Raw genomic sequence first — 17871 nt, forward strand, 5'->3', positions numbered from 1 at the left:
TACTCTTTTGATTAAAACAAAAGCCTTCATGAGGTGCAAGGACTTTATTAACTGGAGGCAGTCGATCATTTTGGATTTTGGTATTTTAAATTTCATGTAAAAAGATTTGCATTAAAGTTTCATGTTAAAATGCAAGATTTCGAATAAATATTTTCCTAAACGGGTTGACGAGCGCAGTGGGGGGGTGTAATAGACAAGATCTAATATGCTACAGTTTATGTATTTTTTTTTTCATCTTTATATATGTATGTTTTGTGTGTATAATAGTGTATATGATTTATAAGGCTTATATTATTAGATTCATAGGACAGGCATACATGCACAGTATTGGTGCCTTTGAATAAATTAAACAGTATTTATTGCATTGAGTCGTCAAATGTAACAATACTGCGTTAGTATAGTTACTATTACAGTAATCTACAGCCTGATGTTAAAAGCTCTAAACGCCTTTGTGTCAGTTAACTGAAAGTAGGTCATCGCGAGTGATGGAGCTACTGTAGGAGGGCTATTTGCCGGTTAAACCAATTTAAGTCCACGTTAAAAAACGCAAATTTCCCATGTTCCCTTGTGCAGTTTCTTCGATCAAAGTACGACTGTAAGCTGTTTACCCCACACACAAATCAATGGTGCTTTGCTTCGAGTCCGTTAAATGTGACAATAATATAAATAATGGCCGCTCCAGTGAGCACTACTCCGCTCCGGGACTCGTCTCCTTGATCCGGGCACCTTGGCGTGGGTTTCATTTCAAGGGGAATATGTGGCGGACACGTCCGTTACCTCAGAGCTAAACTACAGGAGCCAGTAGCAGCTACTGCTGCTGGGAGCGCAGCGGAGGTGACATCACACGTCTCCAGCGCTGACAACCGAGGCACCAACCACCGCCGCTGCTGCTGCTCCTCAATGGACAGCTATGCCCGTGACAGGACCGCGGCCATTAACCAAAACGGCAACCTATCAGAGTTTTAGGACGGTCCACGCACGAATGATGCTGTGTAACTGCCACTAATCCTGCTGTGGCTCACAGCTGTGCGCGGCTCTGCTCTCTGCGCTCATCCTGCACACAGGCAACCTGCTTATGTATTTATTTTGTTTTTGCAAATTCATTATGGTGTCGCGCCTGAACTACAGTGAAAAATGGCCCATATCGTCCGCCGTACACTTACAGTAAGTGCTTGCGTCGATATGTTAAAATCAGTGCAACCTGATACGTATGTTAAGCGGAATAGATAGATTTAAAAAAAAAATAAAATAAAATAAAATACTGTGACTTTGAGTAAGGAGCTCTTGCTTCCTGCTACACGCCCTTATTTATTTGTAGCCTGCAGCCACTTCGTAATGCGACCTTTATTTATTTACAGTAATATGCAGTAGGCTGGATGTTGACAGACAAAGATGGGATGCATCCGGGCTTATCTGCAGAAATTAAGACGCAGGGTAAAGGTGGACCGGCTCAGAGAGCTTGGTCGACAATATCCAGTGTTCTGCTTCCTTCTGCTGGTCCTGCTTCTCTCCACTGTGCTTTTGAACAGGTAACTAGTTCACTCTACATAGGCAAACCTGCAGCCCACTCAATTTCACTTCATAGCTTACCATGTTTTTATTCATTTATACCTCACACCTCCTTTTTACTACAGATATATTCACATTATAATGGTGTTTTGGTCGTTCCTGGCTGGAGTCGTCACTTTCTACTGCTCCCTGGGGCCTGAGTCTCTGCTGCCTAACATCTTAGTCTCCATTAAACCAAGAATCAAGGTCTGTTAGAATTTAACTGAACAAATTAGGAGGATACAGCCTCCACACTCTGAGTGCCACAACTGATAGAAATATATGTAATGTCTATCACTTGTTGGAAGCATGCCATTGCTTACTTATACATTGATGATGATGAATAAAAAGGCACAAAAGCAGCAGCAGTTCATAATCTTTGCTGTTGACTTTATCTTGTAGTCGTACCAGCAGGAGCTGTTTCCGCTGGGCCACAGCTGTGCTGTTTGTGGAAAAATCAAGTGCAAAAGGCACAGGTGAGTGACGTGGTTATGCTGTTGTGCAACGGTCGTAGACTGGACAGAAGCTGACTTGTGTTTTATTGAAACCTTATAACTATTTCAGCAGCAGTTATATATTTAGCATAATAAATGCTTAATGCCTGATGTTGTTTACAGATTATCTGTGACCAAGTCCATATCACTGTGTTACTACGTATGCTATACATATATATATATATAACCTCATTACTGGGTTGACAACAATAAGTTACCTACTTATTAGGTCATGGGAGATTTAGCAATGCCATCTAGTGGCCAGACTGGATTCTTCTGTCTTCCTCTGCTGATGATACTGAATTTTTTCTATTTCATTCCTTTTTAAAAAAAAATTTCGTTCATATTTATAGACCGACTCTGTTACTGGAAAACTATCAGCCATGGCTTGACCTGAAAATTCCTTCTAAAGTGGATGCCTCACTCTCAGAGGTAATAGACATATTCGTTAAACACGTTATTATTCTTAAGTAAAGATTAAATTAATCTATCAAATTATGGCACAATAAAATCTATTGTTTTTATTTTAGATTCTAGAGCTTGTTCTGGAAAATTTTGTATATCCTTGGTATAGGTAAGAGTTTCTAGTATCCTTCCTCTGAAGTTCAAACTGTGTTGTGTCCTGTGAAGTGAGGGGACAGATTTCTTTTTCCTTTCAGAGACATCACAGACGACGAGGCGTTTGTCGACGAGCTGAGAGTGACCTTGCGTTTCTTTGCAGCCGTGCTGGTTCGTCGGACTCAGAAGGTGAAACTTAGACTCTATAAAGACAAAAACTTTGAATTTTTAAACTGGTCTTCATCATTTTTAAATAAACTTGTCTCTCTCTCTTAGGTGGATGTGGCATCTCTCATCACAAAAAAGCTCCTTAAAGTTTCCATGAAGCACATTGAAATTATTAGCAAAGCAAGGCAGAAGGGTATGGCAGATATAATCACACAGAGCAGTTTGTTTTTTATTTCTTTTATCATAAAAAATGTTTTTTGGTTTCTTTTCAGTAAAAAACATAGAGTATCTTCAACAAGCTGCCCTGGAGGAATATGGTCCTGATCTCCACGTGGCTCTTCGCAGTCGCAGAGATGAACTTCTCTACCTCAGGAAGCTGACTGAGATACTGTTCCCTTACATCCTGCCGCCCAAGGCCACAGACTGCAGGTAACTGACTGCTCTGGAAGTAAAGCCCATGCACTGCAACCATAAATTTACCCAATTAAGTCACAACATGAATGCACAGCATGATTCTACCATGAGAATAGTGTCATTTGTGACACTACGCAGCACTACGTCTTTATTGTTTCATTCTCTTATTTCCTGCCTCTGTATCTCGTCATTCTCTCAGATCTCTTACACTCCTGATAAGAGAGGTTTTGGCCGGTTCTGTCTTCCTTCCTTCGATGGACTACTTGGCTGATCCTGTGAGTGTAGAATAGAAATCCAAAGCTGTTTTTTCCCTTGAACGTGTCTTTGTCTTTGCCAGTCTAACAGGATATTTCTTTTATAGTCCTTTAACCAGTGCTAATGTGCAGTATTATGAGAATGCAAATAAAAGACAAATCAAAACATTACTTACAGCGCTACACTTGAGTTTGAAACTTACTGACTGCTTTTTTGTGTGGTTTTTTTTTTAATTCAGGACACAGCGAATCATTTAATTTTGATATTCATTGACAACTCACCTGTAAGTATATACTGGACTGTAACTGGCTGTCATTTACACTCACCAGTCACTCTGTTTGGTTCACCTTTCTAGTAACAAGTTAGGTCGATCTTTTGCTTTCTGAACTCAAATTTTTGTGGCATAAAGCAGATTTGTTGGCTGGGTTATTAAAGATGGACATGGTCAGCAGCAGTACTCAGTGTGTGTCAAGAAAATATCCCCACACCATTACACCAGCACCACCTGTCTGAGTTATTGGTATAAGGCAGGATGCATCCATGCTTTCATGCTCTTTACATTAAATTCTGACCCTTCCCTTTAAGTGTCTTTTCTCTTTTTCAGACCATTTTCTTGAGATGGATGTGTGGAGTAAATCCCAGTAGATCAGCAGTTTCTGAAATACTCAGCCCAGCCTGTATTAGCACTAGCAACCATGCCACATAGAAATCCACTTAAATCTCCTTTCTTCTCCGTTCTGATTCTTCTTCCGAACTTGCATAGGCATACCTAACAGAATGAAGGGTGAGTGTATCTTCTGTGAATTTTAAACGTGTATTTAATTTTTCCCGACTTGTTCACTCCAGCCTGAAGAAGCCACAGAGCCCACTTCAACACTGGTTCCTTTCCTACAAAAGTACTCTGATACTCGCAGCAAAAAGCCCTCAGTAAGTGTTTGCTTTCATCTAGGAGAGTGAAGTAATTCATTAAAAACCTACAAAAATTCAACTGCAAGCCGCCTTTGAAACAAAAGCCATCTGGCATTAAGCAAAAACCTAGTGACAATGTGTAGCTGGTATATGGGACAGCGTAAGCCTAATAGAAGCAGGAGGAATATAGCAGGCAATGCTTTATAGAGTATATTAATCCATTTTTTCCTGCCTTTGTATCAGGTGCTAAAGCTGGAGTTGAAGGAAATTCGAGAACAGCAAGACCTTCTCTTTCGCTTTATGAACTTCCTAAAGCAAGAAGGCGCTGTCCATGTCCTCCAATTCTGTCTCGCAGTTGGCAAGTATTCAGTTTTTTTCTCTAAATTGTTAGTAGTTGTTAATAGTTGTTGTTACCTTAATTACTCAGTTCTGTCAGTCAACAGCTTTTCATCACCCCATCTGAAATTATCAGGAAAAATTACCACTCATGGGTGGCAGAGTTAACCTATCACTGTGACGTATTGATGTCTGACTCTCTTAACTTCTCAGAGGAGTTCAACGACAGGATTCTGTGCCCTGAGCTGTTGGATTCAGAGAAGATGATGCTCCATAAGGAAGTGAAGAAGATCTACGAGACCTATTGCTTGGACGAGAGTGTTGACAAAATCCGCTTTGACCCCTTTATAGTGGAAGAAATACGCAACAGTATGTGACAGGAGTCATTATTGAAGTTAAAGTGTCTTAAACATCCTAGGTGTGCCTTAATGAGTATGCATGCTGTGTAGTATGCTAACTCGCTTGTGTGTTTTTGTTGAACGTCCTAGTTGCTGAGGGTCCTTATGGGGAGGTGGTGAAACTGCAGACCATGAGGTGCTTGTTTGAAGCCTACGAGCACGTCCTCTCTCTTCTGGAGAATGTTTTCACCCCCATGTTCTGCCACAGCGATGAGGTTAGCGCCCACACCTCAATAGAAACCACTAAGCCTATTGTCACCCAGCTTGAGTTCCAGATTTAAGCATTTTCCTGTCTAAATTATGGGTCTTTAAGTTGAGACTGAATGATCATTCCTTAAATTTAGTATTTTTATTGTCTCAGATGTACCAAAACTATATCTGTAAAATGCTTAAACTCAAACTCAACTGGAATTTGTTGACTCAGACCCATTTTTCCATCCCCCCAGCTACCAACCGCTATCGGCCCTGTCATCAATATCAGACGCGCAACCGGCCAATGAGCCGGCGCTGGCATTATGCCAAACTGCCAAGCTGAATTTCACCCCTCAGAAGCAATTTCATTGAATTCAGCTGGGTGGACCAGAGCTCAGCCATTGTTCAGAGCAGGCCATAGCCCTGTGTGAATAGTGTCTGGATAACAATGTGAGGTTATTTTCTACTTAGTTGCCACCCCTGTTCTTGCTCCCAAATAAACTGGGCATCAGTGGTTATTATTGTTTAGGCATTAAGAGGTCAATAGATATGGCATGTTCCTTGAGTTTAGCTTGCATACTGTACCAGATTTTCCATATGTGTTGTTTGATTCCCGTGACCTTTTTTCCACAGTACTTTCGGCAGCTTCTCAGAGGGGCCGAGTCCCCTGCCAGAAATTCCAAAATGAGCAGGTAGGTTTCACTTTATGTTTGTGTGTAACAGCATAAAAGTTTAGCATAATGATGCACAGGTGGACTTTCAGAAAATATAGAAACAGAAAACAGCGCAAACACAAATTCACTGTTAACTAAGATTTTAGACACACAGTAAATTTCTGTGTTTTCTTCCACGTCTAGTTTTCCTGGTTTCCCTATTAAACGTACATAAATCCCTGTCCCTGGATATGCTATGAGCCAGCTGCGTCACACATAAACATAACTGTAACTAAGCTGTATAGAAGCAACCCATTTTCTTGTAATGCAAGTTATATTAGACCACTGCAGTATAGCTGTAACTGAGCTGAAGCCATGGATCGACTGTCATGTTTTCTATCGCGGGGTGTGGTGTGTACGTGGCCACGCGGCCCAGCCACTAACTCCTTGTGCATATTGTTCCAGAAATAGCGTCAGTTTGGATGACATTCGGTGAGTACAAGTCGTCAGTGTGCTGATCAGAACAGTGGCTGGCTGAGTAGTGCTGCACGCAAGATTCCAAAAGACACTTCATACTTAAGATTAAAGATGTGCTGCCTTTTTTTTTTTAACAGAATCACTGTGCCCTGCCTGGGCCCGAGCCGTCAAGGAGGGCTTCAGTTTCATAAGCACTAGCTGATACTACGATAATGATATATAATCTTTTAGCACTCATCTCATTTCACCCCTAAATACATGTTTTATTTGGTGAGTGTGCTGTAGCTGCAAAAAGAGAGAACACTGAGTAAACTGACCTTTATGAGCTAATCATAGCATGTGTCACCAGTAAGCCTATGAGCAGATAAAGCTAATAAAAGCATTATATCCAAAATGAGAGAATTAAAATGAAGGAAAACTCATTTTCTGTTTCATTTCCAACACCTGAAAGCAAACTTGTTATAAAGGCAGTTTCCAAAGCAGCATAAATTACGCCACTCAAAATGATAGATGGGATAGCATATAATTGCTTTCGCAGCCCACAATCACATGTGACCAGTTTCGAGGCTAACCTCCCTCCATACCTGCGATTAAGAAACCTTCTCCACCTCTGCCCGTTTGTCTGCCCATTACGCCCATCTGTGTATTTCCACCATCGTGCCTGTGTCTGTGACCGTATGTCCACTCTGATTCTGTGACCACCATACTGCCTGCCCTGGTATGATCCACGATCCGCTCCCTCCTCTTGCCCGTGGGGATGTGACCCTGTTCTGCTTATAGCTCCTGGGACTGGAGCCCCGAGTCCCCGTCCTCACTGTTCACCGCCTCTGGCAGCTCTTCACCTGCATCTTGTAACTCCCTCCATGCCCAGTCCACGTTCACAAACTTCCCATATGGCTCGCTATCCCACCGCCACTCATCACCCAAGTAAGTCAGGGTCCATCTGTCTGTCACAGGTCGCTCAGTGTGATGTCATGCTATCCAATTTCACACCCATGTGACCCCAGTCCCAGCCGGACGCCTGCATGGTGGGGTCTATGCACGGGATCCTGTTTTAATTTGTCGTTTTGTTTCCTCCAGTCTCGTTTTTGACACCGCAGCCACTTTTTCTGTGCTCGGCTTCTTGTGTAGTAGGCGTATCTCTGTGCGTCATGTGGTGATTTTTATTTTACGTGAGCAAACCGGCACTCACACAGAGCAACTGTGATGTTGTGTGCTTTTTATCGGTTGTCAGGTAACTGATCATCATCAGCATTTTTTACACCCTGGAAATATCCCCTCCAAGCTACACATCTGTTCATCACTGCTCAGTGCTTTGTTGTGTGTGTGTGTGTGTGTGTTTTTTGTGGCTCTGCAGCGCTTTACCAATAACGCAGGCATTTTATTGTGTTGATTATTGTTGACTGTGAAGTTAAACGTTCTCATTGGTTTGGCTAGATTAGCTTTTACCTCCCATGATACAGATACAGTAAGCTGCTTCTTCTTCCCTACAGTCCCTGCTCTGTCACCTCTCTGAAGCTGCATGCGCTTTGCTGAAGCCAAGCGCATCTCCTCCTTTGCTCCGTGTTTAATAGCCTCCTTGTTTGAACTGCAGGAGTACGTCTAAGAGGGGCGAGTCCTTTGGGATTAGCCGCATTGGCAGTAAGATCAAAGGAGTGTTCAAGAGCACAACGATGGAAGGAGCCATGCTGCCATCCTATGGGCTGGTAGAGGGGGAGGATGATATGGTAAGGCACATCTAAAAATGTCCTAAACATTCATTATAAGATGATGATAGTGTATAAAATAATGCTCACGTGGTGATAGTTGCTTTTTAGGGTTAAACTGCATGTCAAATTTAAGGCAGCGTGTCAAATTTATTAGAAGTAACTGCAAACAGAGTCTTCAAGTCATATTGAGGGTCTCCTGAAGTGATTCCCACATGGGGGCGCTGGTGAGTAAAGAAAACAAAGCCACAGAGTCTATTAATTCTACCTTATGGGCAAATCTTCAAGGTTTTCAGTGCAATTTGCAGACTCTGCCGAGTTTGACAAAGCTTGTTTTTTGCTGATTTCTTCAGGCATAATAAAATATCTGTTTATTTTTCCAATATTTAAATCCAACGTTTGGGTTCTGGCGTTTTCTGAGGTGGAGTCCATGAATTTGCTTGTTTTACAGTAGATAGTGTTGATTTTAAAGAGCAAGAGTTTCCCTGTGAAACCACAAAGATGACCTGCGAAAATGACTAAATATCCACCTTAAATGAAAGAAATTTAAAAAAAAAAAGAGTGTCAGATGAATGAAAATCCGCTAGTTTAAGAGCTTTTGTAAATTTATATTGATGTGACTTCAAACGCATTTATTGTAAAGGGATATCCTGTGTATACGTTGCACTTCCCTTACTTGTGGTCAGGTCTCAGTCACCTTTTTTTTGTTTAGTTGTCCCTGATTTTCACATTTGCTGTTCAATTTAATAGTAATTTTGATAGGAGTAGATTATATGGTTAAGGTAAAAAGAACCCATGCACAAAGAACAAAAGAAGTCCAAGAAATTAAAGTCAGGCCTCTACCTTTGTGTGTTTTGCAGCATAAAAGTGGTCGTGTTGTTCATCTATCGTGTACTCTGCAAAGCCTTGACCTCAACCACTCTCACTTCCTTCTATTCAAGGTGGAGGAAGCCATGATGGTGCTGGAAGATGACCCCCCTATGGAGGCGGCCTCCACCCCGAGCACCCCGCGAAACCTCTCAGCCTGGAACATCACAATCCCGTACATTGATTTCTACGACGACGACGTAAAGAGGGAGCGCATTCCAGTGTTTTGTATTGATGTAGAGCGCAATGACCGGAAGGCAGGTGAGGCTGTGCGGACCTTCATTAAAACGTACTTGTAAATAATCTGTAATACTATTAGGTAACCATTAACTAGTGTGACGAGCTGTTTTGGTTTGGGGTCATTAATTAAACCTTGTTGTTTTACTCTCTGCAGTCGGACATGAGACTGAGCACTGGTCTGTGTACAGGAGATATTTGGAGTTCTATGTCCTAGAGTCAAAGCTCACCGAGTTTCATGGTAGGTTTTCTACATAATGCTAATTTAGAGCACCTGTGCACTGCTCTGTTTTTCATTCAAGGCCATCAGGAAGGAATTTTCCCATGAAAATGACGTCGTCGACTCCACAGAAAAATCCCAGATTATTACTTCCAAGTAAACTTACATTTTAGAAGCGAAGAACATTTAATGGCCCTGTTGCCTTATTTGGGGACTTGGAAACTACACGGCTGTTATGTTCCAGTTAAAGAGAGACACATATTTTTAACACTCGTCTTTGTGAAATCTTACACCATTTGCAGGCTCCTTTCCAGATGCGCAGCTGCCCTCAAAGAGAATAATTGGTCCCAAGAATTACGAATTTCTGACATCGAAGAGGGAGGAATTTCAGGAATATCTTCAGGTAGATATCTGCGCTTCTCTTGGCCTTTTCTTCTGAATTGCACTAGGCAGGATACTCAGTCATGTGACAAAGAAAGTTTTCAAAGGACTCCATGAAGTGCTGTGAAACATTGAGTACAGCCTTACTGCTTCCATAGAAATTATGATGCTAATAATAGTCCAATCAAATGCACTTGATGAAAGGATCATGCAAGTGTGACCATCTCTGATGTTGAAATGCAAATGCTTTTTTAATGAGGTAGCATTTAGATAGGTGTAATATATACTGTACCTAGGCAATATAACAGGTTTTGATCAGCTACAATAATCACTTTTAAAAGTTTCATGCTTTATGTAATTACTGTGTAGCTACACTTTTAACATTTTGCTATATAATTTCTTTATATAATCGTACTATGATGATTGTAGTGTATGTATATATTTATGTCTACATGTACCCAACCCTAATAATCATAAACATAATATACAAAAATGTGCATCCTATTGTTAATTTTAATAGCAAAACCTGACATTTAGCACTATACATTTAGTTTATGCATTTTCTGCAAAATATATATTGGAACCTGATGACTTTCTAGTATTAATTAAAAGAATATTCTCCTAATATAAGATGTTTGGAGTAAATATAGTAAAATTGATGAATATAACCTGGGGGCATCAAGTGTAATTTTAAAACGAACCTCAAATAAATTAAAAAAAAAATACAGAAAATGTTTACTTCAACTTATTTCTGCTAGAGGTGATTCTAAAAGTTGCTGAATCATGGTTTGTACTGTGAAAACGTCTTCAAATAACTAAATAATAAAAACTAAGAAAATGACTTTGAGGGGAGGCGGTTGGTGAGAAGGTTACGAACAAATTAGCTTGAAATACGTACACACACACACACACACACACACATTGTTGAAAGGTTTTTGGGTGTAGTTTTCTGTGCGTATGCGTTTATCAAGAATACTTCAAATTAGGTTTCAGAAAAAAAGAAACATTTAAAGTCATCTTAATCAGTCTTAGTCAGTGGTTGAGTCACTTCTTGTAAAGAGAGAAAAATATCTTTGTCGTTGCTTCATTTGGTGATTCTAAGAGCAGCTTTTCAAAAACACAGAGGAAAAAACTGAATAAAACACAATTCAGTCTCTGCAGTTGCTGCCAAGGTCCTTAAACACTTCAAGGAATAAAATTTGAGTCTTAACTGTTGAACATTTATAGAGAAAAATGACAAAACTCCCCATCCTGGATGGAACGGCAAGGAAAGATTTTTAAATGGTCCCCACCTGGAGGACCATCAGTACAGAATCATAAGAGACAACACAAAAAGCAGTAAAAGTTTTCACTGTGATGGATTACTTACCTTGAAATAAGTTTTTTCAAGGCACACCAAGAGGCTGCTTTGAAAGCTTGGGAATTAATTTAAAAAGTTGCAATGTTCTGTGGAAAGTAGTAAGCACTAATCAAAACTTGGTTGGGAGGCTTTATAAGCAGAAAAACCCACATAAAGCCCTTGTCTGCTTTATTCTAAAAACGAGTAAAGCACTTGTATCTGCATACATTTGATCATACACAATAAATCTGCAGTCCTGTGATTGATTTTCAGCTACAGAACAAATGTGTGTTTTCATTATCTGTTAACTTTGCAGAAACTCCTGCAGCACCCAGAGCTGAGCAACAGCCAGCTACTGGCCGACTTCCTGTCTCCTCATAGCATGGAGTCTCAGTTCCTGGACAAGATGTTACCTGACGTGAACCTCGGTACAGTATGAGGCACATTCTCTCTGACCTGGCTGCAGAGAATGTGACAGACGCTTTGTTTAAACAAATGTGCAAAATAGATGATGTTTAAACAGCCTGTGGAAATGTTTGATCAGGCTGACCTTGGGTTGGATGAGAAGAGATGTGTCTGGAAAAGAGGCACAACGTGACAGAAGCATACATCACTGAGATAAGGTTTTTTATTTTTCACAGGTAAAATCATTAAGTCGGTCCCCAGCAAACTGATAAAAGAGGTGAGAAATGCATTTATTCTGGGACACAATATGTAGGATGTGCTTTGTGTCTCATCTTTCACAATACAGATGTTTTTAAATGTCAGCTTTGTGTTTTTGAAACCATAACTACCCAATATACATTTTGCACGTGTGCTTTTTTTATGGCAGAAAGGGCAGCACCTGGAACCTTTCATCCAGTCCTTCTTCAATTCCTGTGAATCTCCCAAACCCAAACCCAGCCGACCTGAGCTCACTATCCTGAGTCCCACCTCAGAGAATGACAAAAAGGTTGGCAAGTGAGGCTTTATAGCTTTTTGACTGTCTGCATTGTTTAAAAGAGTAGCCTGAGGAGAATCCTGAGTACTGGTAGAGTCCTCCCTAAGGCTCAGTTGCAATTACTTGTTCCTGTTACAACTGTCTGGTCAAAAGTCCACAAGGCAGCTGAGCTTTACTGATATACAGTGGGGAAACAATTAGATTATTAGAGCCTCTGCTGAATTGGTGAGTTTGCTCACTTACAAAGAAACAAATCAGTCTCTAATTATTATGGTAATTTCTTTTTAATGGAGCGAGACAGAAAATCGATCAAAAATCCAGAAAAAAACATATTGCATAACAGTTATGAACTGATTTGCATGTCGTTGAGTGGAGAAAGTATTTGATCCCCTACAACCTAAACAGAATTTTGCCTCCCAGAGATTGGCTGCCTGCTCTTGTGGCACACAGATTAAAATCAATTGTCGAGACTTCTGATCTCAACTTATGTATATAAAGCACAAATGCCAACCGAATGGATTTCCATCACAATGGGCAAGACATAAAAAGGCTGTCAAAGGATGTCAAGGACAAGATTGTCAACTTGCGTAAGGCTGAAATGAGCTATAAGACCATCAGCAGGAAGCTTGGTGGAAGGAAGTGGCAACTGCCGGTGCGATTGTTCAGAAGAAAAATAAAAAGACCATCAATCACCCTCGGTCTGGAGCTCCATGAAAGATCTTGCCTCATGATGTGAGGATCATGAGAGTGGTGGTAGATCAGTCCCAACCTACATGGGAGGAGCTTGTTAATGAAGGCAGTAGGGACCACAGTCAACAAAAACAACATTGGTAGCACACTACGCCGTAATGGATTGAAATCTTGTAGTTCTTGCAAGGTCCCCCCACTCAAGAAGTTACAAGCCTGTCTTAAGTTTCCAGTGAACATTAAAATGATTCAGAAGAGTGTCGGGAGAAAGTGCTGTTGGAAGATGAAACCAAAATCAAGCTCTTTGGCATCAACTTAAACTGCTGTGTTTGGAGGAAGAGAAACGCTGAGTATGACCTAAAGCCTCCACCATATTCCCCACAGTCAAGCATGGAGTGTAAACATTATACTTTGGGGCTGTTTTCCTGCTAAGGGTACAGGATGTCTTCACCGCACTGAGAGTCCAATGAACGTGGCCACGCTTGGACAAGAACCTGCTTCCCGCAACCTGAACACTGAAGATGGGTCGTCGTCATCTTCTAGCAACACAGTGACTCGAGACATACCATCAAGGCGGCAAAAGAGCGGCTAAAGAAGAAGCACATTAGGGTCATGGAGTGGCTTAGCTGGTCTGTAGACTTTAGTCTTATAGAAAATCCATAGAGGGAGCTGGAGCTTTGAGTTGCCAAGCAGCAGCCAATAAAGGTGAAGGATTTAGAATTTCTGTAAAGATGAGTGGGCCAAAGTCCCTCCTGAGATGTGTGCAAACCTGGTGCCAACTACAAGCAACTTCTTACCCCTGTAGCAAACTTACAAATTGAGCAGGGGATTAAATAATCCCCTAAATAAAGTTTTTAAAGCAAAGACAGTGATTTGTATCGACTATTGATGGAACTGTTTATGCTGATATTTTGTTTCCTCTAGTGTTTATTAGATTCCTCTGTCTTGAATTAAAAGGAAGTTTAATGGGATTAAAATCAGCCAATGGTGATTCTAGTATTACAGACACAATAGAATAAAACATCAGCACATGCGCTATTTTTGCAACAAATTTTGTGAAGTGGCACTTCACAAAATTTAAATGAGGTCTGACATTGCCAAGAAAGGCCTCGGGCATTTAATCTGAGAACTTACCAGTGGCTGAACTGATGAGATCATAACAGCTTTTTGCAAGTGGTGCTTAAACAAACACGTCCACTTAACTTAACATAAAATCTGAATATATTCCTAAAAGAATAGGGACGTTACATATTTACTTTGCCAGAGTTTTGTGAGTCACTCATAACTGGAAATGCTCTCAGATAGAGACAGTGGGTGTTTGAAAGAGCTTCGGTCTTAAAATCTGACGCAAGTGTCTCACCCCCAGCTCTTCAATGACCTCTTCAAAAACAATGCCAACCGATCAGAGATGACAGAGAAGAGACACAATCAGAACTACTTCATGGAAATGATCACCATTGAAGGGGTCTATGACTACTTGATGTATGTTGGTAAGTAGAGGTTTGGGGGGTTTTTTTGCAGTCTGTTCTGCAGACACAATTTATGATGTTTCCTTTCCAGGCTTAAACATAGAATGTGGATAGATTTGTACCGGGTTGAAATGTTATTGGAAAGTGTTTCAGAAAGGACTTGTTTTGCAAGGTAAAATACTAAAGTGAAATACTCCACATGTGCCATTTGTGGATCTGCTGTGAAACCACTTCTGGGTTGTGCCACAGCAGAGATACCCTCTCTCGGCGTCTCCCTGAAGGCACAGGGACATTTCCAAACCAGCTGAGAGACACAATATCCACCTCAACTACTTCCATTTGATGCAGAGAAGCAGCGTCTCTACTCTGACTCCCTCTTGAATGACTGAGCTCCTCTTCTTATCTCTCCTCGCTTCCTTCAGAGGAAGCCCATTTCCACCGCTTGTCTTATTCTTTCATCCGTCTTTGTCTGTGTAGCTGACAGACGCTAGAACCATGAAACATATGGCTGAAAGTGCATGCTGCTAAAAAAGAAATATTAGGCCAAATAATTGAAAAATGTCCACAGTGTTAAGTTTACACCAAATGAGAAACCATAAGGTCGGCAAATAGGGGATGAGGAAAGAGAGATTGTAAAACACACAGTTTACACTGATAGGGCATAACGATGACCACTGACAGGTGACGTCAATTACAGTGAGTGAACATTTTGTCCTGGAAGTCGATGTGTTAGAAGCACTGGTGTATATTAAAAAGATAGGTCATGTAGGTGATCAGTGCTCTCTCTCTTCTTCTTGATTTTTAGGCAGAGTCGTCTTTCGTGTCCCTGATTGGTTGCACCACCTGCTAATGGGTGGCAGGATCCTGTTCAAGAACACACTGGAGGCCTACACAGATTATTATCTTCAGTACAAACTCAACCAAGTGGTCCAGGAGCACCGGCTAGTCTCGCTCATCACCCTGCTTAGAGGTACACGGCCAAGGAACCGAAGAGAGTCTGCGTGTTTGTGAGAATCTCGAACTTTAAACAAACAAACTAAGTGAGGTTGATAGGTTTGTAGCTTGAACCTATTCGCTGGAACGTTGAAGACAATGTAATTACACAGCAAAGCAAGACACGAGTAGGCAAAGTTCTTCATGTTTCTCGTGCACGGGAGAGAACCGGACAAACGCCGTTCCTTCGCTTGACCCCAGTTGCTCTCGTCCGCTCTCCCGTAACACTGCTCTTTTATTGAGGTTACATGAATATACATAGGTTCATTAACATATGACGTCTACATACAAACAAAGAGTACCTTGCCTGTGTGGTGTGTGTGTGTGTGTGGGGGGTCAGAGTGTGACCCCATAAATGACTTCCCTAAACCGGCTGGTCTGGAAGTCCAGCAGTTCATCTAAACAAAAGGCACGTAGACTAAAACTGATATAGATACGTTTATCCTGCCATAAAACAATAAGAGAAGGTATGCCCTCTCCCATGCTCCCAGAATGTGGGTGTGAATGCCAGAACACTCTGGAATGCACACAAAGCCTTTGCAGACTATTAAGGATCACACATCCTATCACTACACAATCGGTTATACACCTCTAAGCATATATGGTTAAATATTTCTAAGCATAAATGACAATAAACAATACAATCTAACAGAGGTGAAATCATGTAGTGAATCTTTGCCCTCATAGACTCAGTTTTCTGTGAAAGCAGCCCGCCTCGCCCCGCCCAAGACAAGCAGAGGAGAGCAAAGAAGACGTTCGAGGAGATGATGAGCTATATTCCAGGTATTTATTTAGTTCTTCCAAGTCGCCTTTTGTAATTTATGGACCACTTGTAGTCGGCATCTAAACCTACAAGACAAGTGGTGAGTTTTAAATTGCCGCCTGGGGGCTTGTCCTTGATTTATCTTCAGACTTTCTGGGGAAATGTATCGGAGAAGAGGCCAAGTATGAAGGAGTGCGTCTCCTCTTTGATGGACTACAGCAGCCAGTGCTCAACAAACAGGTACAAGGACAGACACGCGCAAACAGCGAGGACACACTCGGTGCTTTCTCAGAATGTTTGCACTTCGCTGATAGGAAACGTGATAGGACATGAAAAAAAAGCTGTGCTAGTATATGACAGATGGGTATATGAATGAAATTGACTTGGGGTACCTCTGAATGTAACATTCGCACCTTATAATAGGTACGCAATGTAACATGCAGTTTGCTGAAACACAGTTTCCTCTGCCGTTCTGCATATTGGTCGTGTTTCCATCTTTATTTAAACACGACTGACCTTAATGCTTCTCATCTTGTTCCTACCTTTTTTGCTTTGCCTTCCTCAGCTGACATATGTGCTGCTGGACATCGTCATTCAGGAACTTTTTCCAGAGCTAAACAAGGTAAACACATATTCATTTTTGTTCACCCACCCATCTATAGGCTCTTATCCTCCGCAGAATGGAGAGTGAATATATCCTGACACCCAAAAAACCCCAAATACCAAAAAATAAACAGAAAAATGAAAAAACATGCAGTCAATAACTATCAGCAATATCATTGTTAATCGTTGCATAAGTGAATCAATGAGACTGCATGATGATGTTCAATGTTAAATGAATATAAGATTATATAACTGCATTTTTAGTAGAGAAATACACACATATCGCTCGTTAATAAGTATGCCAAAGTCCTTTACCTGGATAGTCGTACAGTAATGCTTCTGCAATTGGAGTGAAGATTAGCTGTCGCACCAAAATCTCAAAAATTATGAGCATAATTCTGATGTTGAATTTGTTTTACTCCTATCCCCATATCTGGATTTATTTCTGTTCTTCTGCTTTTGAATATATATATCAAAAGGTTTAATTGGATGCATTTAGGTTAGAGCAGAGGTTACAGGGCAACAAAAGGCTTGAAACGTAAGAGGTACTAGAAAGGAACCGCTGGAGGAAAATTTAGCAACTAATGAGGTTATTTGGCAAGACCATTGGGCATAAAAAGAGCATTTAGAAGACGGAATTTCACCAGTCTGCAAAACACTGCCCCTACAAATTGTTGAATAATATCAGAATCATGTTCCTCAATATAAAACTTTGAAGGGTTTAAATATCTCATCATCTACAGTACATAATATCATCAACAGATCAGGGAATTGGGAAAAATCTCTATTTTTAATTAGGTGTGCTTTATGTGACTGCATTCCATTTTTATTCTTCCCAGCGTCCCAACTTTATGGAAATGTGATTGTAGACAATCAAAGCTTTTTCACATTGTCTTTAAATCAAACACCAAACCACAGCAACACACATCTGCTTCTGAGTTAACCCTGCATTCTTGTGTTCTCAGCAGGTGCAGAAGGAGACGTCTGTGATGGCTCCATGGATGTAAAATAAACATGAGCCAACATGCTTGGCATGCCCGAGCTCATCTGACACTAGACTAAATCCAACGCATAGACTTTCATAACTGACATGTACAGTAACTGTATCTGGATACCTGCTCCCACAACAGGAGGAAAGGCAGATGGTTTCTCCTGGTGCATCTGTCATTAATTTGTAAAATAAATACATACATGAAGTATATACTAAATAAAAAGTCAGAATTTAACTGACAATTTCTTCTTTGTTTTATTATTAGCAGTAGAA

The 17871-nt window shown here is 40.9% G+C and overlaps 1 protein-coding gene across 6 annotated transcripts; it reads left to right on the forward strand.

Annotated features, from left to right (window-relative positions):
• Nucleotides 1-362: 362 nt before the first annotated feature.
• LOC120739725 (sorting nexin-14-like) lies at nucleotides 363-17833 on the forward strand. Of its 6 annotated transcripts, none has more exons than XM_040041594.1 (31): nucleotides 364-1164; nucleotides 1359-1529; nucleotides 1635-1755; nucleotides 1951-2024; nucleotides 2396-2474; nucleotides 2573-2616; nucleotides 2702-2789; nucleotides 2877-2961; nucleotides 3041-3197; nucleotides 3382-3457; nucleotides 3676-3720; nucleotides 4284-4364; nucleotides 4590-4704; nucleotides 4896-5051; nucleotides 5171-5295; nucleotides 5906-5964; nucleotides 6391-6417; nucleotides 7183-7329; nucleotides 7997-8129; nucleotides 9050-9236; nucleotides 9370-9453; nucleotides 9735-9835; nucleotides 11469-11580; nucleotides 11794-11834; nucleotides 11985-12104; nucleotides 14146-14269; nucleotides 15054-15218; nucleotides 15929-16024; nucleotides 16153-16244; nucleotides 16570-16626; nucleotides 17576-17833. In XM_040041594.1, the coding sequence occupies exons 2-31, from the start codon at nucleotides 1393-1395 to the stop codon at nucleotides 17612-17614; spliced, it is 2967 nt and encodes a 988-aa protein (XP_039897528.1). In that variant the 5' UTR covers nucleotides 364-1164; nucleotides 1359-1392; the 3' UTR covers nucleotides 17615-17833. The 6 variants fall into 6 exon arrangements, with proteins under 6 accessions (XP_039897533.1, XP_039897528.1, XP_039897527.1 ...); XM_040041593.1 differs by having other exon boundaries at nucleotides 365-1164; nucleotides 17573-17833; XM_040041595.1 differs by lacking the exon at nucleotides 6391-6417 and having other exon boundaries at nucleotides 366-1164; nucleotides 17573-17833.
• The last annotated feature ends 38 nt before the right edge of the window (nucleotides 17834-17871 follow it).

Source organism: Simochromis diagramma, unplaced genomic scaffold, assembly GCF_900408965.1.
Source record: "Simochromis diagramma unplaced genomic scaffold, fSimDia1.1 OVJJ01000304.1, whole genome shotgun sequence".
Classification (NCBI taxonomy): domain Eukaryota; kingdom Metazoa; phylum Chordata; class Actinopteri; order Cichliformes; family Cichlidae; genus Simochromis; species Simochromis diagramma.